Source organism: Borostomias antarcticus (genome assembly GCF_949987555.1).
Source record: "Borostomias antarcticus genome assembly, chromosome: 17".
NCBI lineage: Eukaryota > Metazoa > Chordata > Actinopteri > Stomiiformes > Stomiidae > Borostomias > Borostomias antarcticus.
The window spans coordinates 4,444,019-4,467,631 of NC_140250.1; the positions used below are offsets into that span (position 1 = coordinate 4,444,019).

At 44.3% G+C, this 23,613-nt stretch overlaps 2 protein-coding genes across 2 annotated transcripts; both read left to right on the plus strand.

The window, feature by feature from the left end:
• Positions 1-7,332: 7,332 nt before the first annotated feature.
• On the plus strand, positions 7,333-17,488 carry alpk1 (alpha-kinase 1). The gene is made up of 13 exons (XM_084451734.1): positions 7,333-7,456; positions 9,504-9,658; positions 10,117-10,315; positions 10,581-10,640; positions 10,712-10,798; positions 11,301-11,377; positions 11,492-11,581; positions 11,777-11,881; positions 12,501-14,403; positions 15,095-15,242; positions 15,634-15,796; positions 16,477-16,663; positions 16,845-17,488. The coding sequence occupies exons 1-13, from the start codon at positions 7,345-7,347 to the stop codon at positions 17,054-17,056; spliced, it is 3,498 nt and encodes a 1,165-aa protein (XP_084307860.1). The 5' UTR covers positions 7,333-7,344; the 3' UTR covers positions 17,057-17,488.
• A 3,510-nt stretch (positions 17,489-20,998) lies between these two features.
• Positions 20,999-23,372, plus strand: LOC311320082 (histone H2A.Z). The gene is made up of 5 exons (XM_084451740.1): positions 20,999-21,071; positions 21,375-21,452; positions 22,483-22,596; positions 22,716-22,845; positions 23,224-23,372. Exons 1-5 carry the CDS (start codon positions 21,069-21,071, stop codon positions 23,283-23,285), a joined length of 387 nt encoding a protein of 128 aa, XP_084307866.1. The 5' UTR covers positions 20,999-21,068; the 3' UTR covers positions 23,286-23,372.
• The last annotated feature ends 241 nt before the right edge of the window (positions 23,373-23,613 follow it).

Here is a 23,613-nt window from a genome sequence, read left to right on the forward strand (position 1 = left end):
TTTAAACAAAGTCTTTTCTCTTCCCCTCCTCTACTGATGTCAATATCGCCTCATGAATCCTCTTATTCAAATCATCTACATGAGGCCCCTTATTCAAATCAACTACTGCAAAAGTCACGTTACCAATTTTCACGTTCACTGTTAATCTTGTCACACACACACATTTCCTCTCAGATGAGTGATGAGGGCACGCATCGTGTGACAGAGTGAGAATGACAGGAGTTTCACATCCTGTTGTTTGCCACTTCCTTGGGCCCCGCTATCACCCACTGTGGCACAAACATTCAACTCCGCAGATGCAAATGTGGGCCTGCCTTCTGCCCGCGGGAGAGGACACCGACCTCACTAGCACCATCCAACCACAGCACAGGGAGATAAGCCTGGCCAGACAGCAGGATGTCCTCCAAACGCCTGCTTAATGGCCTGGTGACTGAGCCATGAAGCACTCTCTAGTCACCTTGAGCTTTGAAGACCATTTAACAACGATTTGCGGCGACAAATAACGTCAGCGGTTCTCAAAGACAAGCGCATGGTTCACATTTCCAAAGCTGAAGTGTTTTTCACCGAAACCAAAGAGGCAATTAATTCTGAAACCCTCCTGTCTAGCCAACTACATCCTGTTGATATTTCCCCAAAGCAACTCACAAACGCATTTCCTGTATGATTGTCAGGGATTGTGAGAAATGTGAGAAGAGGGAAGATAAGTAGGCTACCAGTATCTACAGTAGCTGGCTCTAAATAAAATGAAAGCTGCAGCTCGCCTGGTCTTCAGTCACCCCAAGTTCTCCCATACACCTCCCTTTCTCCATTCTCTACACTGGCTCCATGCTCTACACTGGCACACACAACTCTGCTACTGGCCTACAGGTAAATGAAAGGAACAGCTCCCTTCTACCCCCAGGCCATGATCTGCTGCCTTAACAAACAAACATAAATAAATAAATAAATAAATAGATGTATACGGCCATACGGCCATGCGCATTCATGAGATTCATCGTTATGAGAAGGCAGGTGCGAACTCATCCAGCGGTTTACGAACACATTGAATCGGACGGGGTGCTTTCTTAAGAAATGTTTTTAGGAAGAGATGTAATAATTGAACTAAAGAAGATATTGGTGTACGAGGCCCAATGTTTTTGCTCGTTTTTTGCGCCCAAATTGTATGTTGCACATCTTGCTTGCCTGAAGAGGACCACCGTGGAGATAAGTCACCAGAGTTTATTGTGTTTTTATAAAATCCTTGTCAGAATGGTTTTAATGAGGTGTTGTTGCCCAACTGGGAAGCGCTATATGTATTTTAACATTCCTTCTAATAAAATCAATCAGTCAAGCCCAACACCTCCTCCCGACCACTTCACTCTGCTACCTCGGGGCAATTAGTTGCCCCGTTGCTCTGGTAATCGATTGACCCACCCCTGCAGTGGTGCAGCAAACTGCCCACTGAGATCAGGACAGCAGAGTTGCTGCCCGTCTTTTGCTGCAGGCTCAAAACTCACCTCTTAAGCACCTATTGTATTTCTATCTTACTGCTCTTGCTGCTTGACTTTAGCACTAGATTACACTCTTGTTTTGAAAGGAGATGCACTTGTGAATTCTGGTGACTAGTGGTACACTGACTACCTACGTTCAATACAATTACTTTACCTCGTTTTGGATAAAAGAGTCATTTGTAAATAAATAAATAAATAAATAAATAAAATAAAAATAAAAAATTTAGATTCACAGTGAACTGTGAGGTGTCCTTGGGTGCACAGTACAGTACATGGCAACAACCATAACATGTGAGCTAAGCCAGTAATAACACAGGAAATGCATTGTAAACACATGCTTTCTATCGCGTGTGGATGGCTGAATGCTTAACCCTGGGCTATCAAGCCACACACGTGAACAGGGGATGAAGAGAACATATCCAACGGTAATACATTGATGTCTGTCACTAGGTTTAATTTATGGCCGTTTGGAGCTCTCTCTCTCTCTCTCTCTCTCTCATTACGTGCTTGCCCTTTAAGGTAAAGAGTGCACTGGCAGGCTGAGATTAGACAGGGCTACGCTCAGGAACACGTGGGAGACCGGGAGAGAGAAAGAGAGAGAATACGAGAGAAAGCGAGGAGACAGAAAGTAGTAGCAAGGAAGAAGACATGGAGAGGAGGGATAGGGAGGGAGATGAGGAAAGAGAGGAGAAGGAAAGAGAAGAGGAGGACTAGGAGGAGGATAAGGGAGGAGGACGAGGAGGGCACCAGGGCATGCAGCCGTGATGGGAGCGCGTGCGTCCGAGTGAGCAGCTCCCTGTAATTACTTTTCTTTGTTGGTTTATTTTCCTCTCTGGGGATTGATTGTGTGCCTCTGCTTCCCCTCATCAGCTTCAGGTTTTTTCCCCTCTCCCTCCAACAGGATCTGGCCCGTTGGCGGATATCAGAGCTCACAAAGAATCCAATTAAGGCCGGCTTCGCCTAACGAGGCAACGGACCCTGACACTGGGCCAGGCTGATGAGGATGAGGGGGTCATACGGCTGGAGCACATGGAGATGAGTATCATGTCAAGTGTGTGACTGTACAGGGGATCACTGTGGGAGCCACACAGGGTATTATCCTGCAGGGGTAGACTGGGGCCTATTCGCTTTACACTTGTGGTTTCCGGTCTAAGCGGATATGGATCCCAGTGTCCAAAAACGGGCCTACCCATAAACCTGTGATGTGGTGCGGTAATAACTTCTTCTGGAATAGGCTACTTAATTTGGTGTGTCCATGTTTTATTCGAATTCGTAGCGACTGGCGAGACTAGGCTGCTCGATTCGGCGTTTGTGTGACAGGATGCCAGCGGGCTCTAGACAGGAAACCAAGCACTGAACAGTGAATAGAACCCAGGTTCTCCTGACGCAAGATTACTGCGGGGGTAGGAGGGGGAGGAGTGGGTACCCCCCCCCCTGTCACAACAACTAGACCAGTTGTCACTGGAATTATCACATTCAGTGGCTTTGAAACGGAAGAGTGCAAATGGTATGCGCACTTCAAAATGACTGCCAAATGTAACTTATAAAATGGGTCATTGAGCTTTTGTTTAATAGTTTTCTTGATTGGAATGCTAGTTTGTAAAGCTGTGATCTTGGTCTCCTGCGTGGCTATAACAGTCAGAGTTAGTCAGGGGTGGAAGGACTCATTATTTGCATGTATTATTCAGTCAGTAACTGAACCTCCACAAGAGCACAGTCAGCATGATTGTCCAATATTCAAATACCTACTCTAGTTAATCAACAACACACTCAGATAACTGCACCAAAACAAGACTGACCACATAAATACCATGTGTAGCTTAGGTTTACTTCAATCCCCAATCATTTCCCAGTTCCACATTGGTTAATTGAGCCAAGACCGGCAGGCTTCACTGGGACTTTGAGACAGAGAGACTGACAAGTCAAATCCTTTAGTCCCACACCATAACATGAATAGAAAAGAATAGAATGTCTTTATTGTCATTGTGCCAAGGTACAACGAAATTAAATTAGCCTCAACTTGAGTGCGCTGAACAACATACAACATCACAGTGTGCGGACAACAATACACAGACAACATCACACAATAAGAATATAACCTCACCCAATAACGTAACATGGCTAGACACCGGGACCCAACCAACAGCAGACCGAACACCCGAGATGAATCCTAATGCCTTACAGCTCCATGGGCGCCGGCTGAAATGTACCTCGGAGTAAGATCTCCCGTCATCCCAAAAAATAAATGGACCAGGAGTTTGACGTCTGTGGACACGTAGCCTACAGGTACAAAGCTGGGACAAGGCCGAGAACGGACTACACTCTCAGCTCACATCACTTAACTTAATGATCTTACAAAGAGAATGTGAATAACATTAGATAGTTGTGGTAGTGTGCTATATTATTGCATGATATTATCTATTAGCCTCCTGTATATTTGCATGGTATGATTATAGCACTCCCTCATCTTAAACCCAAGGGCTGGCATTCACACACTGATGCTATCATTATAAGACAATTTCCCAGAGCTTCTTGTGTCAAACTAACAATGTAACGATGATGAGGTTTTCACACCACAGTATTTTACCTCTAATTGGATCCCTGACTGAAACAGGAGGGAAGATCCTGCACCAAACACATTAAAGGCTGATCCTGACCAGCCATCTGCCAGAGTGTGGAATCTGCCAGAAACTTGTCTATGCTCCCCTCCTTCCTAACCAGACCCTGACCCGGGGAGGTGACCCGAGGAGCAGGTGACCCGAAACCGCTCTGGACCACCCATGGGCTTGGTGTGATTTTTGGCACACAGCTGCTAATTGCTGGCCAGTCAGCTCCAGTCCATGAAAACAAGAACAGAACACTATAGGAACGCTACCATCCCCTATCTGAGCAGACTGCAGCTGTCTTTTAAACATTTATTTTGTAAGGGGTATGTAATTAATCCTGTATAAACCTGCTGCAATTTGTTCCTCATTAAACTTGAACTTCTAGTGGGGAAGGCAATAGCATGTAGCTAATGAATATCATTGTGAAATCAGACTGCTGAATCCAAGTGAACGGTAAACATGAGCCTGAACTCATCCTTTGTTGTGTGATGGTGCAGTTTGGAAGAGCGTGCAATAACACGATACCAGTGCCTGACACTTTTTACTATAGAGTATCATAGGCTACCCGTAGACGGAAATTCACCGTGAACGCATGCATCTGGTGCGGCTTGGATCACGAGTTAAGAGGAACATAAATCCTGTATGGCTGGACTATTTAAAAATAACCCCATGAGTTGTATTCGTTAATAAGAGCTCATCTGAAAGATGACAGATATAGCCCGAGGCGCATTCTTCAAGATACGAGGAACCAGTCCACCCTGGTTTGTAAAATTAATCATATCACGGAAATATGAATATAGCCTGATATTACAGGTAGGCTATACAGTACTCCCCTTGGCTTACCTTCAGAGTTTGTAGAGTCCCATTCCACAATATCCGCAGTGCTGTTTTTAAACTGATGATTTCACAGTATAACGGCCTGATTAAATGGTATAGGCAAGCCAACCGTTCTCTTATAAATTTGGAGGGCGTAACTGCAGAAAAAACTAAATAGACTAGCCTAAATTACGCACACAGGAAAAAAAAACTTTGAGCCACGATAGAGGTCCGAAATCTTGAGTTTAAGGCACAAGTCCGCATGACGCTATAAAGCCAACCATTCACTCGGGGACAAGTTACAGATGCCTGTTGCAGCTGGCTCTCCACTGTGCGCTAGGTACGCTACCCCTGCCAAGTAATGTTCTCTGTGCCGTGCGTCTCACTGCAGTAGCTCAGTTTACAGTGCTACAGCCCTGCCTATTGGTGGTGTTTCATACAGGCAGTAGTGATGTAGCCTAGCACACCAATGCTGTAGCCTATAGGCATACCGACCAGGAATAGTTCTGTTTCCCCAGCCACACGATCAGAGTGGCCTATTACAAAACACTTGTCTTCATTATGTGTAGGGCGGGCTTGCAATACAGCCATTTCAGGGAACACCGTTTCTAACCGGGCTACTAGATCAGGTGTTGGCAACCTTTTATAAAATATATTATTGGCCAAAGAATAAATAAAAACTCTGACTGGAGCCGCAAATCATTAACCACATAATGAAGGCAGTGTTTTTCCTATATTTTGTTTCCCCATGGGTTACGCACCCATGGGGGCGACGCATTATGGAGAGTGGGGGTCTGGAGAGGGCTAATGGGACTCCGGAGCCGCAGGTTGCAGACCCCTGCCCTGTCTAGTTCATTCTAGTGACAACGTGAGCTGGTGCACACTAGCGCGCATCTACGCGCGTCGTTTCCGAAGTAGAAGTATATGGGAACTATATTAGCCAGGCTAAGCTACATATCCTGAAAGTAGCCTACAACGTTTAAAGAAGAATATCGTCTGAACTTGTGTCTGCTCCCAATTCGGTACAGTTTCGAGAGGGAACGCTGCAGTATACGCCCTAACTATACAATCGAAACAGAAATCGCCTGGGCTCTCATGCACACACGCACACACGTCCCCCTCCAACTCCTTTCTCGAGGTTCTGCCCACTATTGCCCAACCAGGAAGTTTGAGTCGTAAAGGTAGGTCGGTGTTCTTTTGAAGGTTTGTTTGATAATATCTATATTAATAGACCTAAAGAAAAAGAAGGCACAGACTGCAGAGAATCATAAGTTGGTACTTTTAACGCCCTCACCCGAGAGAAGACAAGTCTTGCGACAAGACTGATTTCTGGGCTTGGCGACATTTTAAACTTTAACGGAAAAATAACCGACTCTCCTACAATTAGCCTACATATCACAGTCTAACTTCATTTTTCGGCTTTTTATGTGCATATTTAGTTATATAAAACGACCTCAGGTCATCTCTATTAATTCTGTGAGTGTCACCCTGAAAGTTGAGCGATGCCTCGTCATCGTATGAGAATTCCTTATTAGGCTACTGTACCAACGCTACTGTAGGAGTGGGTGGAATGGACGTTAATCGCAGCACTACTATAGTCAAAATTAGCAACCCAGTTTAAAACCGATAGGCTATAACGCCGCTTGATTTGAAAACCGGAATTCCCCTTCCACTAATTGATGGGTTTACTTTGGATGATGTGTTTAGGCTATTTTGGACGACCAATCATCTCTATAATATTTTATCTTTTTCTTTGACAGTTGTATTATTTATTACCAATGTGGCTTAGTTTTTATTGTTAAGTAGGCTAACTCCACTAGTTTTATTCAAGGTGTAGGCTAGGCTATGGGTCTACATTGTAATACGCCTTCCAGTTCAGCTAGGCTATAACTCTTAAGCTGGGTTCACATATGGTAGGCCTACAGCGAGCATTTGAAGCAGTTTTATAACAGAATGTTTGTTTGTACTGTAGTTCTAAAGATGTGTGAATCTCCAAGACTTCAGTTTAGAGACATTCTAATAAATAATAGCTTAATAATAATTCATTAATGTATACACATACAAAAATGTACTATGATACAAAAACTTTCTAAATCTTTAGACCAGTCTCAAAAGAACCCAGAGTCAGTGATACCCTTGGACTGTCAGGGAGGGCATTCCAAAGCTGGGAGGCAGCTGAGCAAAAAGCTCGGAGGGGTCACGGAGGGGTCAAACATATTCTAGAACTTCAGACATTCAAAACTATCTTGGCTATTGTAAGTGAACACAGCTTCAAAGCAAAAAACGATTAAAGGTATTTTTCTATTGATGATTATAAAATGCCCTATTGACGAGGTTGTGATTAGAATATGACATTTCAGATATGACTGTTTTTTGCACCTAACAATGACAGGTAGCCTGGGGTGGAGGAGAGAGTGGAAAACAAGCAAACAATGGACAGTCAAGAGGTGGGAGTCTTTCTGGAAGAGTGCCTGTTGACTGCAAGTACAGGACTGACGGTGGAACCCACAGAGGAGGTCAAGCGGAACTACAGGATGTGCAGAGGTCAGCCAGCAGGGGGCGTTCTTCAACAATATTCAACATTCAATCAATTATAGGCTATCTAGGGACTTAAAATGCTTGAAATAAGCACTTTTTTTTTAAGACTTTTAAATATTTTTAACACTTCCTTGAACACAATGAGAAACTACAGATTAAAAAAATTGCATTGTTCCATATTCATATTAGGTCATTAAGCCACATTATTAGTAGGCCTACGTGTGCCCATTCTGCAGAAGACATGTTGTCTTACAATAATAAGCTAAGCTTTAGCAAAGGGGTGAGGAGTAAGCATAAAAATATTTATATAAGGGTTGTCAAATAAATACTCGAACTCCGACTAGTCGTCGACTTTGACTTTGGGGAAAGAATACATAGGCCTAATCGATCTTCTAATTTTGACTAGTAGCCTAGGCTACTGCTACAGTGCGCGTCACCTCCCGAGTCCCGCCCATCTTCTAATCATGCCAAAACACATTATGTTAGTAATCATCCTTTTCAATATGGCCAAAATTTATAATAATACAAATAATCGAATATATTTGATTTTCGGAAAATATTTAAGAGAGAAAGTCAAATATCATTTCTGAGCTCAGTTGACAACCCCAGGTCAATTCACACACCTGTAGCAATATAGTGCTCCCTGCTTCTGCGATTGAAGTGTGTGCATGTGTGCAGAGGCCATGGATGTATTAATAGAACTGGATAAAGCCACTCCATCATGGATGTATTAATAGAACTGGATAAAGCCACTCCATCATGGATGTATTAATAGAACTGGATAAAGCCACTCCATCATGGATGTATTAATAGAACTGGATACAGCCACTCCATTCACTGACCGCTGTCAAAAATGAAGCCATCTTGGCAAATTTGTAGTCATTTGACTATTTCCGGTGACTTTTGTACTTACACAGTTGTGCTTTTCTGGCCTTCCAGTGACTTAAAATCAATTGACTTTAGATTTCGAATCCTGGGGGCCTGGCAGAGGCCCACAGTTCTGACATGCTGTATCTGTCTCAGGTGACACTGATCTTGAGAGATACACCTGCAGAATGTCAACTTCATACATTGGCCGGTACTCGAGATAATATGCCACAGAGAGACACCAACCTGCTTAATCACTCATTTAAGGAAGATTAAGCACTTATTTTGGGGCCATTTTATATTAATTTATACAAATAAATGCCTTGTTAAAGGGCAATGCTCGTTTTTGACAACCTGGACCTTATTTACGACATATTATAAGAAGTTTGACTCACCGAGATCACTTTTGTGTAGTTCGGAGGCCTGTAGAAGAAATTTAAAATCCATCGCCAGCCAGTATATCCATGTAATGACGGTGATCGGGGCACCGAGAAGGCAGTTTCTCAAAATCTATTTTCGGCCGCTAAACGGTTGTTTTCATCAATCAGATTGGATGAATCAACAGATGAGATTCCTCAACGCGAGGCATTGTTGTCGTTTTCAAATACGGGGTCTTTGGCACCAACAACGATCGTAGCGCAGAGAATGTGAGCCGGAGAATAGCCAATCTGCGCGCTGGCCTGTGCGCATGCGTGCTGGAGCAAGTGGGGAAAGGCGTGTAAAGATCATATTACAGAGGCTAAAGACCCCGTATTTGAAAACGACAACAATGCCTCGCGTTGAGGAATCTCAACTGTGGATTAATCCAATCTGATTGATGAAAACAACCGTTTAGCGGCCGAAAATAGATTTTGAGAAACTGCCTTCTCGGTGCCCCGATCACCGTCATTACATGGATATACTGGCTCGCGCTGGATTTTAAATTTCTTCTACAGGCCTCCGAACTACACAAAAGTGATCTCGGTGAGTCAAACATCTTATAATATGTCGTAAATAAGGTCCAGGTTGTCAAAAACGAGCATTGCCCTTTAAGCATTCTCCACAGTAAGCATTTTAGTATGCCACTATAGAATATAACGACATTGGACATTGTAGCAATATGTTCTTTTCTTACCATAATGTAATAGATTTTGTATGACAGTTTACTTTGCTTTCCCTTGCTTCATTACTGTATACCTGTTCTTAGAGTCTCTGTCTATAGAGCTGAGATCGCTGCTTCAGGAGGCTGTGGATATGAAGTGGCCCTTCGTACCAGAGAGATGGCAGTACAAGCAGTCACTGACTTCCCTGGACAAGACCAACCTCGAAGATCTCATCAGTCAATATCTACCTAAATTACTGGTGAGGATAACTCTACTCTGGTCAAGCTTTGCTTAGCCTTCTAATAGAACTTATTAGGTTCTACAAAATAACGTGATGTATCTATGTGTTTACCTATCTACCTGTCTGTCTGTCTGTCTATCTATCTATCTATCTATCTATAAACTAATAAAATGTTTTCTTTATGGGAGTCATCCACTGACAGACAACTGATTCTATGTTACTATTTGTACTCATTTCATGCACATTTTTATAGACAAGAAATAGTTCAGTACAATTTAAAGTACTTAATTTTCCGCAAGGAACTTCATTTGTGCAGTGGACACATAGTAAGACAGACAACAATACACATGAGACACAAACAGGCACAGAATACATAAACATTTTGGTAGTGTGGTCGGGCCCTGACGTACAACACACCGGCAGATACAGTATAATTTCAGAGCCTTTTGAGTGTTTGTTTTTTTATGCTGCTATAGGCTCTCCTGAAGGCAGCCATCTTGACGAGGGAGGCCAGGTGTGCAGTCGCTGTGATCTTCCTGATGGACCGGTATCTGTATTGGATGGACGGCTCTAGCAAGCTGCTGAAGATCACCAAGGCCCTCCACCGACATCACCCAGGGACTCCTATTGCCCCCCAATTGGTCATAAGACAAGCGAGGGTTTACGTCAACCTGGGTGAGGTCATGACTCCCCAACTTCAGCCTCTGGGTGACAGACTGGGGCTTTTTATTTTCTGTCTACTGTCTGCTACTGTGATATATTAGTATTATTACATTATATAAGTCTCTAATGCTAATAATGTCACAGTGAATATGTCTTTCCTGTGTTTTGTGCTTATGTTGGTCAGGTGTTTATGTGGTGCAATAATAATCTAAAAAGGCAATAAATCCTGATAACTGAATAATAATACATTTTAAATAGTTATTTCCATCGACCATAGGCAAACTCCAGAAGGCAGAATACATTCTGAGCAGTCTGATCAACTATAGTGGAGCAACAGGTAAGTCTTTTAGCAAATCCCATTATGACTCTGGCAAGTGTTTCCTAGTTAAGCTGACTTTGTATTTCCAGGTTGTTGGGTGTATCACTTGGAAAGTGACAGGGCTCTTGTACAGGCTGTCTGCGTTCAAGTACGTGGGCTCATACTGCAGAAACTGGGTAATGCCAAAGATTGTGTGTGTGTGTGTGTGTGTGTGTGTGTGTGTGTGTGTGTGTGTGTGTGTGTGTGTGTGTGTGTGTGCGCGTGTCCACGCGTGTGTGTGAGTGTTTGTGTGTGTGTGTATGTGAGTGAGTGAGATAAAGGACTAGTTTGATTCTATTATTATAAGGTTATTTACGATCATATACCACATTTTTACTAATTGTGCACTCTTGAGATGTTAGTGCTCATTGCTCATGTCACACCTAAGTACACAATGGATCTCTATGGGCATATAGATTATCCTTCAGAAAACACCACAAACTCAAAGAGGATATTCTACATGCATAGAGATCCATTGTGTACTTAGCTGTGACGTGAGCAGTGAGCACGAATATCTCAAGAGAGCACAAATCGTCAACATTTTGACGATCATAAATAGCCTTATCAGATCAGTCAATCAGATCAGTGCCTATAACAGGACACTGTTCCTTTAAGAGTGTTCTTTTCTATCAATCTCAGGACTGTGGCTGGAGGCAGCGGAGCTGATCTGGGCATCTCTGGTCGGCTACTATGCTCTTCCTCAACCGGACAAAAAAGTGAACCAGAAATATAAATTACATTGACCTTCCAGCCTACCTCGGATAGCATTATTAAAGATATTGCAGAAATAAAGGGTAATTGAATGTATTAGACTGTATTTTGTTTCGTAGGGCATTGGAACATCATTGGGTTTGCTGGCCAACATACTGGTATCCATGAGTGATACCGACTTTGAAGGTTTTAGATCTAATCAGGACATGGTGAGTCATTCTCATTGGAATCATTAGTGTAAATTTTAGACTGCTGCAAAACAATGTGTACAATGTATTGATTCTACATTGTAGTGCTAGCCATAGACCTACAGGGTATATGCACGATAACTCCCATAGGAACGAACATGAAATTATATATATATACTTATACTTGATCCATGTATCTGTTTGTATCTGGAACAGTCTTTCCTTGGGGACAGTGGCCATCGTCTCCTCTGTGCAGCTGAAGCAGTCAAGATGGGGGTTCTGTACTGCCAGTATACCTCGCTGTATGTTTTGAACTGTGTGGTATGTCAGTTCATCTCTCTACCTCTTTGGCATTCCCTCCAAAAATGACGATATAAAATCACGACATCACAACTACAATGTGACTGCGTACCGTATAGTCTCGGAGCCTGTCTGGACAGTCTGGACTTCAGCCGCTTAGAATTTGTAAAAGGAAGTTCTTAAAAAAACGCATCACTTCCGGTCCGGACTGTCTACTACTCTCTACGGAATTTTGACGGGATATCCGCCCGTTTTTTCCCCAACTTCCTTCATCAAAATGTCTGCGTCTGAATACCAGACGTAGTTGACAGTCCAGGCTGGAAGTCGACTCGTCTGGCCTCGCGAGATGACGTACCGTAAGTAATATTGCCATGATGTCACTAAAATGAAGTAACGTTGCCTACAACATCACGGTGTGAGAAACGCCCAAGGTGGTAAGCTTCGTAATAGAGCGGCCGCGACAAAAAAATTAGGAAGCATTTCAATAAGATAAGACTCACGCCGTGGTCAGACTGGTCAGAACTCGTGCCAGCAGAAGCCTGGCTGTCCATCCCAGAAGTGCATTTCCATCCAACCGTCCGGTCTGAACCCCGCTGTTCTGCTTTTAAGCTCTGCCTCTCTCTTGTGTCCCTTCCTCCAGGTGATCCAGGGAACCTGTCTGTTGTCTTACAGTTTCTCCTCGGGGTGCCCCTCGTCCGAGAAACAGTCCTTCCTCCTCCAAGCTAAGGAGGCCTTCGAGGTCGGCCTCCTCACTAAAACAGAGGGGGACCTGGTCACTAGCAAACAGGAGCTCCACACCCTCCTCCGAGCTGCCTACTCCCTCATAGTCGCTCACAAGTGGCTGGGCACCTCTGTGGAGGTAGTGGTCCAGGCTAGAGAAGCTTGTAGGGAGGCCGTAGAGAAGTTCTACGCCTACAGCCGTCCAGACAACCAAGAGAGGGACACTCTGTGCGCCGAGATCATGCGTCTGATAGAGCGCGTGAAGTCCCGACTGCGGGTCGCGCCGTTCTCCAACTCAGACGAGGGGTCCTTCGTCCCGGACGGCTATCGGAGCGCGCGCGAGACGGCGGCGGCGACGGCGTTCACCCTCGACGGCTTCTCCAGGGTGATGGGGCGGTACCGGCAGTACCACGCCTCGGCGTGCGAGGCCTCTGAGGTGGGCTGCAGAGGGAGGTCCGGGGACGGGGGTCCGCAGGCCGGACTGTGCATAACCGCGCTGGGGACCACCGCGGAGAGCGTCAACACGGAGCGCGGACGAGTACGCGTGCCGGTGGGGCGGACGTCACGTTCGCCTTGTCCTCCCCCGCCGTCCACAGGAGGACAGGAGCTCTGCTCGACCGCGGGCAGCACCGAGGAGCCAGCGGAGAACGAGGGCGCGGCGGTGAGGCGCAGCTCGCCGGACAGCAGTCTCGGGTCCTCCTGGCAAAATATCCCCGCGGAAAGCACCGGAACTCCTCCCAGCGGTAGCGGCAACAGAGGAGGAAGTGCGACGAATAAGGAGGACATGGAGAATCCGCGTGATCCCTGCTGTCTCACAGAGGACGGGTCGGACGCCGCGTTAGAACCCGGGGACCGTGTAAGAAACGGCGTCGGAGCTGGTGTCGGAGCCCGGACCGGTTCCCGCCCCCCGTCGGGGGTCACCTCTTCTCCCAGCACAGGAAGTGGTGTCAGGGAGTTTGAAATGATAGATGAACAGTGTCTGACAGAGACTGTGGGGAGTGAGGAGCCTTGGCCTACATGTGGCGGGGCTGTGAGACGCGTAGAGGGGGGCGGCGTAGCGACACAGTCCGGCTCGTCCTTCGGCTCGCTCGGCGATAGCTTCGGCTCCCGGTCCTCGTGGGAAAAACTGTCCCTGTCTGATCCACACTCTCCTGTCGGTACTGGACATATCAGAGACACTTGCCCTGCCGCCAACGACCACGGATTGCTTCGTCATCGGCCCTCCGCCGACTCTCAACCGCCTGACCAGTCAAGACTTGGAACGAACGGTGAAATATCACCAACAGCCAATGAGACAACCGATGGATCAATCAGTGAAGCCGCCATAAAAGAGGCATATCCTGCAGCCGCTGCACTTCGGGGGGAATTCAAAGTTGTCTTTCAGCCGCATAATTTACACAGATTTAGTGTACCAGAGGCAGAGACTGATGCAGAGACTGATTCACTCCCCATTGGGTCCAATGCCAGCGGCTCATCCTGCCACAACAGACCTCCACTATCAGTACCTGATGGATTCAGCCTAGAACAGTGTCTCTCCACAGAGATAGGGAGCTCATTTGAGTTGGTAGAGAAAGAAATGGAACGCTTAAACACTGATGAAGTATCATGTCATGAAGAAAAGCAGAAACCCTCTAACGTCAATCTATCATGCTACACATGTCTAAACCGGGCCACGATGGAGGCCGTAGGGCATGGGAGACAGTACTTCTTGACACAGCAGGACTACAATGCAATTCTCTCCGGCGTGTGTCATGCCTGTTTGCTGAGGAGACTGCAGAGTAACGGGATGAAATTCCAACTCGTAGAACACCACCGTGCCCACTGTAAGCTCGTTTTATGTTTCTAAAGTATAGTATGTGTTATCTACTGTAGGCTACTGTAGATTCTGCACCACGTCTGTTCATAATGACATCTTTGCTGTACAGGTATCTAGGGCTGGGTATTGATTCGAATTTCAAGAATCGATTAGATTCCGATTCACAAGGTTCAGAATCGATTATTACGATTCAATTCGATTCGATTCGATTCAATATCGATTCGGTTAGTGTTACTAAAACCTGTTTTTATAGCTGTAACCTTAATTACATGACTGCCAAGTTATGCAACACAATACAGCTGGGTATCGATACTGATTTCCAAAAATGAATGAATGAATGAATCATTGAATGAATTAATGAACTATTCATTCCTTCATGTATTAATTCATTCATTAAATTAAAGATCGATTTTGGGATTCATGAATGAAAATCGATGAATCGATTCTGAATCAAATGATTCAGAATCGATGAATCGATTTTTTAAACCCAGCCCTACAGGTATCTTTACCACAAATTGTATGGCGTTTTCTTTTCTGTCATGTTCTGGTTCTGTACTTCTCAGGAAAAGTTGAGTCAGCACATATTTCTGGTGGGCACTCTACTTTTCCTGACGAGTTTGTTTTTCTGTCTAGCACCCAGTTTTACACATTTTGGATGTGCGTGCCTTTGTCCATTTTCTGGTTCCGTACTTCGCCAGGCGCTCTCCAGCTGAAGTATTCAAGGGTCACCGAGCTCTGGACGGCCCGTGAGACCTACGTCTACATCGGAGAGCCGATTGGAAAGAAAGGCCAGCAGAGAATGGCCATATGGGTACAGTCTCTCCACCAGGAGGAGAGGCTTAGCAGGTACGGACCAGGGACCCGGTGGGTCTGCCCAGTCATGAAACATGTTATGAAACATGCTATCTCAAGAGCTCTGATGCTCCAACACACTGGAGACCGGGGAGAGAGAGAGACAATTTTCCATCCTGCTTGGACAATAAAGTTATTCAAACCTCCAGTTCTAAAATGTGCTGTTATGCCAGTTGCTTGTCTTCGTCTCTGTCTTCATACTGTCTAGATTAGAATAATGTATATACAGTCATCCTATATTTAAGAACAATAATCCAAAATACAAATGTGCTACTAATTTGGGGGGTATATTTTACCCTCTCATGTCAACGGGGAATGACTTGATAGAGCGCTGGACTGTATGACAAATAAAAGTTGTTGTTGTTTGTTTATGTCCTCTCCTTAGCTATGTGGCGAAGGAGTACCTGAAACCCAAAGAAATGCAGTTCCACCTGAACGACGTGGAGAGACAGATGACTGCCCAGTACTACGTTACCCAGTTTAACAAGACACTCTACAACCAAAAGGTTACCGCTCAGATCTTCTTCATCCCTTCTGAGGTGCTACTGGTAAGGACATTTATATTGCATTTTACATTTAAGCAATAAACCACGAGAGGTCGTGTGTTATAGTGATTTTATAACAGCTAGGGGGAGTTGTTAGGCACGACGCGAAGCAGAGTGCCTAAAACCCCCCTAGCTGTTATAAAATCACTATAACACACGGCCTCGAGTGGTTTATTGCTTTTATACAACGGTTACTACAGCTATTAGTGTAAAATAGACACAGCAATGTAAAATATTAACATTTATTCAAAACGAAGCATCATTCCCTCAATTCTGCCGAGCAAAATAGTTCCCCTAACAAATGGGTTGCCAAGCAACAACAACAACTACAATGCATTGGATCAAATGGGAGGCGCATTAATAATGAAAATGGAATGATATGCGGTCCCAGGTGTGTGTTACAAAGTATTTTAACACGGCTTCCAATCAGAATCAAGAACCAGAACTAACCGTTGTATAATTTGTCATTTAGCAGACGCTTTTACTTGCAAAAAGTACATTTGTCTAAATACACACAAGTACATTTGTCTAAATACACAAAACATAAACCATGCTGCCCCATTTTCTGGGGGTGTAGTCAGTCAGTTTTACAAGCATTATTGAAGTGTTCGCTGTTCTCACTGTTTAACTGTGTATTGTGCTGTGTTTTCTTCCTTGTTTGCATGTTAATCGTGCTTGTCTAGATATTGGAGGGAGATGAAATCGTGGGCTGTGTAACAATGGAACCCTACATGCTGGGGGATTTTGTGAAGCTCACTAATAATACTAGCCAAGCGGTCAAGAGGCTCAAAGCAACAGAATACGGGATCGCATTCGGGCATTTCACCTACCTGTACTCCAACTGCCAAGAGGTTGTGGTGGACCTGCAAGGTGTGTGTGTGTGTGTCTGTGTGTGTGTGTGTGTGTGTGTGTGTGCGTGCGTGCGTGCGTGCGTGCGTGGTGTGTATATCTGTCCGTCTATCTGTCTGCCTGTCTTATAGTTTGTCTGTTCATTCTGTACATGATTTGGTTTATCAATGGCAGTAAAATGTGTCGCTACATCCTCTCCCAGGGTGGGTGACGGCCAACGGGAAGGGACTGACGTACCTCACAGACCCCCAGCTCCACTCTCTCAGGACCCCCAGGAGTGACACTAACTTTGCAGAGAGAGGACTCCGGTATTTCCTGGAAGAGCAACATGGGCCGAAATGCAATGATATTTGTAAACTGCTCAAACTGGCCCCGATGAAGAACCTGCCACACCCAGCTTCCCAGAAACAATGAGGCACTCACACAACATGCTTTTTTTTGTCACGACTTTATAGCAGATACAAAACAAGATTGCTATTTTGCTCAAATATATCCAGATTTCAAACCTCATTGATTATTATTTGTTCAGTGTGGAATAACCCTAATACATCCATGGGAATAACCCTGTCCCTTTGGATACATAGAGGGAGATTTTGATGAAAGAGAGTTCTGAGCATGTGGCGAAAAAATGGCCAGCGACTCAGGCTGTTCTGACGTCAGTGGGGGGTTCATTACACCACTGGGGGGCGACAGAAAAGAGACGTGACCGCGTCGAACGACCGCAGGTGCCTCGGAGTGATGGGGCAACCACTCGCCCTCAGGTAGCAGAGCGTAGTGGTCAGGAGGGGGTTATAAATAAACATCGAATTGAATACAAAAGATTTGTTGATGATGTGGGTTACGAAGGGAAGGAGTTCAAGCGCAACAGACTGAAGGAGAGAGGAGGGGACAGGGTCTAGGAAGCAGGTGGTGGGGCAGTTAGATGTACAGTAACAAGGTTGAGGACCTCGTTAGGGGAGAGGGGAGGCAGGTGGGGTACGGTGGGACGTGGAGAGGGGAGGGAGAGCAGAGAGGGTGGAGAGGTGTGGTTAGTACATGAACCGGGGGATGGGAGAAAGAGGATCTGATATCGTTTACGTTTCTGTCGAAGAAGTTGGCAAAATCCTCAGGGAGAAGGGATGGGGGATGGAGTAACGAAGAGAAAGTTTCAAAGAGTTTTTTTTTAGGATTGGAAGCAAAGGTTGGAATCTTAGAGTGGAAGAAGGCAGCTGCATATAGAGAGGAGGAAGTGGAAGGAGATAAACAATTAAGAAGGTCCTCATGGAGTTTGCCTCCCAGTCTCTCATAACTCTTATGCCCAATATCTAGCTCTGTTGAAATGTTTGTTGACTAATAGTGATGTTGAAAGCTTTAATAAAGCTTTACATTTCTTGTATAGTATGTATCAATATGTGCATTCATACTGTATTACGAGTATTTTGTCATTTTTTTTGTATTTTGTATTTTGTAAGATTTTGACAAATGCAACAGACAAAATCCCGCCCTTCCCTTCGGGCCTTCCTCCAAACAAAAGACAAGCGGCAACAGAAGACAAATGACAAGTGGCATGGTGGCACAGCTGTCGCTTCACAGCAAGAAGGTCCTGGGTTCAATTCCCGCTTGGGACGCTGTTAGCATTGGGAGGGTGAGTTCTGGTGGGAGGGTGAGTTCTGGTGGGGGCCTTTCTGTGTCCCGGGCCTTTCTGTGTGGAGTTTGCAGGTTCTCCCCGTGTTTGCGAGGGTTTCCCCCATAAAGAACCCAATACGAAAAAGATGCAGGTGGCAGAAGAACAGATCGCTAATGCTGTCTGAGCAGAAGTAGCAGTTTATCTGTGACCCTAATGCACGAGTGTGTCTGTTTCCTGTCTCGCCCATTACACTATACGTGTGTTGTCAAGTGCACTGCCAAATAAGAATTATTCGCAGGTATGCCATCCAATCATTTCAAGTTGGCAAATCAAAATGATTGGATGCAGTTATTAGTCCTGCGACATCCACAGATTATGGATTTATTTTAATTGAGTGGCAGAGCACTTTATTTATTGATTGCTGTTAGGATATAATGAGAATTGGAAAAACTATAACTAAAAGTGCTTCTGAGCCAAACCACATACTGCACCTTTAATTCCCCAAAGTAACTGGTTACATTTACAGTGTACTGACGTATTTGAGTAGGTTTTTCCGAGATTTGTCCTTTTGAGTCATTTAAAATGTGAATTGAAGCTTGCTGAAAAGTTAGCCTATATTCTAATGAGATACTTCACGTGTGCCATTTCATGCAGGAAATGAAAAAAAAACATATTATTCAAGTTCTATAATCTTTGTTTCTGTCAATAAATGCAAACTACACTTACTTCAGTTGGCTTATTTGTAATCATCTACTGTTAGGATTAATTATACCAAATGGAATTCATCTGAGGCACTACTTTTTCTTGACTTTCTCTTATAAATACACGTGTTATGGGTAAGTGGTGGCATATTGCTGTTTGAGGTAGAACTGATAGGAAGATAATCGGCTTACATTCAAGCGCTGTGTTTATATGATCTCAGAGAAAGTCACCATGAATTAAATTCAGGCGATTTACTGGAGCCTGTCACATGCACCGATCCAGAGGCTTCAATGCAACAATGCCAAGACAGTGGTACTTTCGTGCAAATCAAATGGCATTTCTCAAAGACTTGTAAATCCTGGTCTTGCTGATGAATACCAATGAATGATTCTCTGATGACTGTATGCACAATCGCTCAAGTATCACCTTTGCTGGGCTGCAGGCATTATTGAGCCGTTTCAAAGACAATGGTCTGTGAGGTTCCAAAAAGGCAATTTATATGCGGAATAGGAGTGGAGTAGCCTACCATGTCTGCTTTAGAAAAGAAAGTGGAGAGCTTGTATTTAGATGGCATCTATCTAAATACATTTGACTTATTTTCTCATATAATCCAGGACCACAATTATAATTAAATGTGTTGGACATCATTCCGAAACATTAGCCCATTCCCATTCGATCTCAAATGCAACCTGGGAATCACTGCCATTGTGTCTTGAACGAACAACCTCCTATAATTCTAGTGTTTCACACAACACTGCATGACAATTTGTGTCTACATGGTAGGGTATAGCCTAAAAGAATCAGTAGAGGAAAAACATGTACCCGACAAAACCAGGTTTATTATAGCAGCCTGACTCCCGGACGAGCTTATGTGGCTCCACACCGTTTTATTGGCCATGTAGCTACAGGTACACCCTGCAGACGACGTAGGACAGGACAGTGCAGTGCAAATACATGACAGTGCAAATGCAATACACAAATGTTACAAAGGGAGGCACAAATGCACTTTAAGTCATAAATACAGATTGGAGTGTGGTGAGTGTATGTGCAGTGTGTGTACGTGTGATAGATGAGTTATGTTTTATGTAGCCTAGGCTATAGGGCCTATGCATGTGTGTGCCGTTGAGGTATAGGTTGTGTGCAAGTGGTGCAAGGGTAGAGTCAGTTTTCACGCCGCGAAAACAGCTTATTTACCACGGTAATCAGACTCATTAACAGGGCTCGTACCCCAACGACGCCCCCCATTGACTCTATACCCCCTGCACCATTTGCACACCGATTGTTCCACATACCTCAACGGCACACACATTGCACACACTGTAACACATTACATTACATTACATTACAGTCATTTAGCAGACGCTTTTATCCAAAGCGACTAACAATAATTGCATTTAACGTAGGAAGAGCCAATGTACTACTACTTGCCAGAACTCACAAGTGCATCTTCTTTCTAAAACAAACAAGTGACTAAGAGCATAATCTAGTGCTGAAGCAAAGTGCAAGAATCACAATCTAAAGTACAGTGCAATATAATATAAACACTGCTCATCCATCACACTACACTCTGCACACTCACTGTACATGCACCACACTCCATTCTGTACATATTGCATTTGTGCCTATCCCTTAATTTGCACATTGCACAGTATTTTGTTTGCACCGTTTTTGTACTGTTTTGCACTGTCATGTCTTTGCACTGTCCCGTCTTGTCCTGCACCCTGTCATGTCGTCTGCAACAGCACTTAACCGTAGTCAAATTCCTATGTATGAGCCATATACATGGCTAATAGACAGATATCGAATCTTGTATTAGGTGGAGACCTGATAGATAACCGTTTAAGTTTGTTTTTTTTTACATACTTTTTGATGATTCGGAAACGAATTTGCTGTTCTTGTTGATATATGAACATACCTACTTTTCAATTCATCTCTGGAAAACGAGAGTGACGTAACCATGAAGTACCGTCCTTTATGTTGCGCTGATTGGCTGCTTGACCGCATAAAAGGTCCCGGATAAACAGGCGGGAGCTGTAGTTCAAAATCAGGACGCTAGCGGAGGTCTCGGTAACGACTAACTACATAAGAAATAAACGGGACTGTAGCAAATTAAAGAAAATGGTGAGTAGTTATCTTAGCTAATGTCATCTAGCTCAGAGTATGTGGCTCATTAGGATTCCATGCCCTATCGTCTTTAGACTGCCTAGTGGTGCATTGTCTTGAATGTGTCTGTGCTTCATGCATTGGATATCATCCAGCCAGCGCTTCCCAGCTTGCTAGCAAGGCAGGTAGAGACGAGAGCGGCACAAGTAGCCAGTGAGCTAGCTAGGCTAGCTAATGGTACATGAGCCATTCACACCGATTAACGTTGTGCTAACATTAACTGCCTATTCTGCATGTGTCCCCAAATGTGTACATTTTCAGGCTGGTGGCAAAGCTGGCAAAGATTCCGGGAAGACCAAGACGAAGTCTATTTCGCGCTCACAGAGAGCGGGGCTGCAGGTTGGTAATGTGCCTAGTAAGGGCCTACTAGCTAGTTAGCATCTAGCTAACGTACATGCGGGAGTCGATTCTCGATTCAGGGAGTCGATTCTTTGGGAATCGACTCCAAGGCGGGGGCTCGCTTATTCAACATGCGATTGAACATTCTAAAAGAATATTTTTGTAAAATGACAACGAATTTTAATTTAGCTACAGGCAAATGTTACACGTAAAATTGTAACATGGACTGTTTTTGTTCTCTGCAGTTAGCGTTATGATGGTCAGAGGAAGGGCTAGTCCAGCTAACATTGTCAGTCAACTTACTTTAGTCATGCAAAACTTCAGTCAATAGTTCACAATTAGGGTTGCCACCTTCAATGTGGAAAAATAAGGAACACCATGCCAGGGACCCCATGCCCGAGGGACACGCATCAAGTGGGGGTCTGGGGGGTCCTCCCCCACGAGATCAGACGCTTCCATTTCCTGCATTTTAGTGAATTTGTACTAATTTGTGTTTTATGCATCAATTTCAAAGATCTCTCTGCGACTCATCATGAAAGAAGGAAATAGTCAATAAGAATAACGCACAGTTGCATCAATTATATTAAGGATCAAATCAATAAACATCAGATAATAGACATGGGACACAAAATGTTTGGTCTGAAACTTGGAAATGGCAAATAACCTGGAAGACTAGAGACCAGACATTGCATAATGCCTCATGGTTGGATTAAGTTTCATCATGTTAGCAGCGGCAAGTTTAAAGTCCAGTAATAGGCTGCCTTGAATCATGCTGCCAATGTTCAATTACCGTAATGGCCTACCTGGTTCTCGCATATTTCTGGGTTTTGTCATTTCTGCTATCATTCCAAGCATGTGAAGACTTGGTAGTGTATATGCGCGAGTGTGGTGTGCACAAAACAAATGGCCTCCCGTATTGATTAAGGGACAAAGCGTTTTATTTCTCAATACAGCACGACCCCTTATTATACGGGGCAGGTTGCCCACCCTGTTCACAAATGAACTGCTCTCTTGTTTTTCTCCTGTGAAGTTCCCCGTGGGCCGCATCCACAGACATCTGAAGTCGAGAACGACTAGCCACGGGAGAGTGGGAGCCACAGCTGCTGTATATAGTGCGGCCATCCTTGAATACCTGACTGCTGAGGTAAGTTTCTCGTGCCCCGAGATGACGCCATTTTGAACAGGTGTCCTGGATATCGATAATGACATGATGTGGCTAATCTTTCGATATTAACTAAAGCCGGCCATACGTTTACTTTTCAGGTTCTGGAGCTAGCGGGGAACGCATCGAAGGACCTGAAGGTCAAGCGTATCACGCCACGTCACTTGCAACTGGCCATCAGAGGGGATGAAGAGCTGGATTCTCTCATCAAAGCAACCATTGCTGGTGGTGGTAAGTATCGCAGTTACATGGGGTTTTGTGGCCACTCGCCCATGCCTGCAGATCAAAGTACATCTCTCTTTTTCTTTTTAATTTTAGTTTTAAGCGCAAGGAAAATGCCTCTTATAATCCTGATTTAATCTTTAAAGTTGTTAAACTGCCTAACCACTTTCCAGGTCCAGTACAATCAACGTTATTGGAATTGAGTTAATTTGTCTTCAATAATGTTTACACATCCCATCACTGCAAATTGAATCATCTCACAATTGTCTTCCAGAGTGAATGTCTATTCATGATTTTTAACACATATTAGTCACTGGAGACTAGATTAATGTTGCTGTAGAGGCCTCCTAATTGAATAGGATAAATTGAATTTGTTTTCCCCCACAGGTGTAATCCCTCACATCCATAAATCACTGATTGGAAAGAAGGGTCAGCAGAAGACCGTATAACCTGCTCTGTACAGTGGAGTCATCTCAGGACACAATCGGCATCAATGGTTCTAAATGTTTTTGCTTGGTAGACTTGTATCTGCTCATCTGGGTATTGAGGAGAGGGGGGGAGTGGCTTCAGAGAAGCTGGTGTGTTTTTTTTGGGGGGTGTTTTTTTGGGTGGGGGGGAATACTGCAGTTGTGTGTTCTGTTTTTAAATTGTGTACATTTGCATTCTTGTGGCGTTTACATGACATGTTTTGACGTTGTATGGGAATAAAGTTCCCATGGTTAAATGCAACCACAATTGAATTGAGTGAGTTTTGAATTGACATTGCAGGAAGTGTGG

Coding starts and splice junctions, on each gene's coding strand:
- alpk1 (XM_084451734.1), top strand. CDS start 7,345: ATGGACAGTCAAGAGGTGGGAGTCTTTCTGGAAGAGTGCCTGTTGACT. Junction 11,582..11,776: donor TTAGATCTAATCAGGACATG/GTGAGTCATTCT, acceptor TATCTGGAACAG/TCTTTCCTTGGGGACAGTGG. Junction 11,882..12,500: donor TGTATGTTTTGAACTGTGTG/GTATGTCAGTTC, acceptor CCCTTCCTCCAG/GTGATCCAGGGAACCTGTCT.
- LOC311320082 (XM_084451740.1), top strand. Junction 21,453..22,482: donor CACAGAGAGCGGGGCTGCAG/GTTGGTAATGTG, acceptor TCTCCTGTGAAG/TTCCCCGTGGGCCGCATCCA. Junction 22,846..23,223: donor AGCAACCATTGCTGGTGGTG/GTAAGTATCGCA, acceptor TTTCCCCCACAG/GTGTAATCCCTCACATCCAT.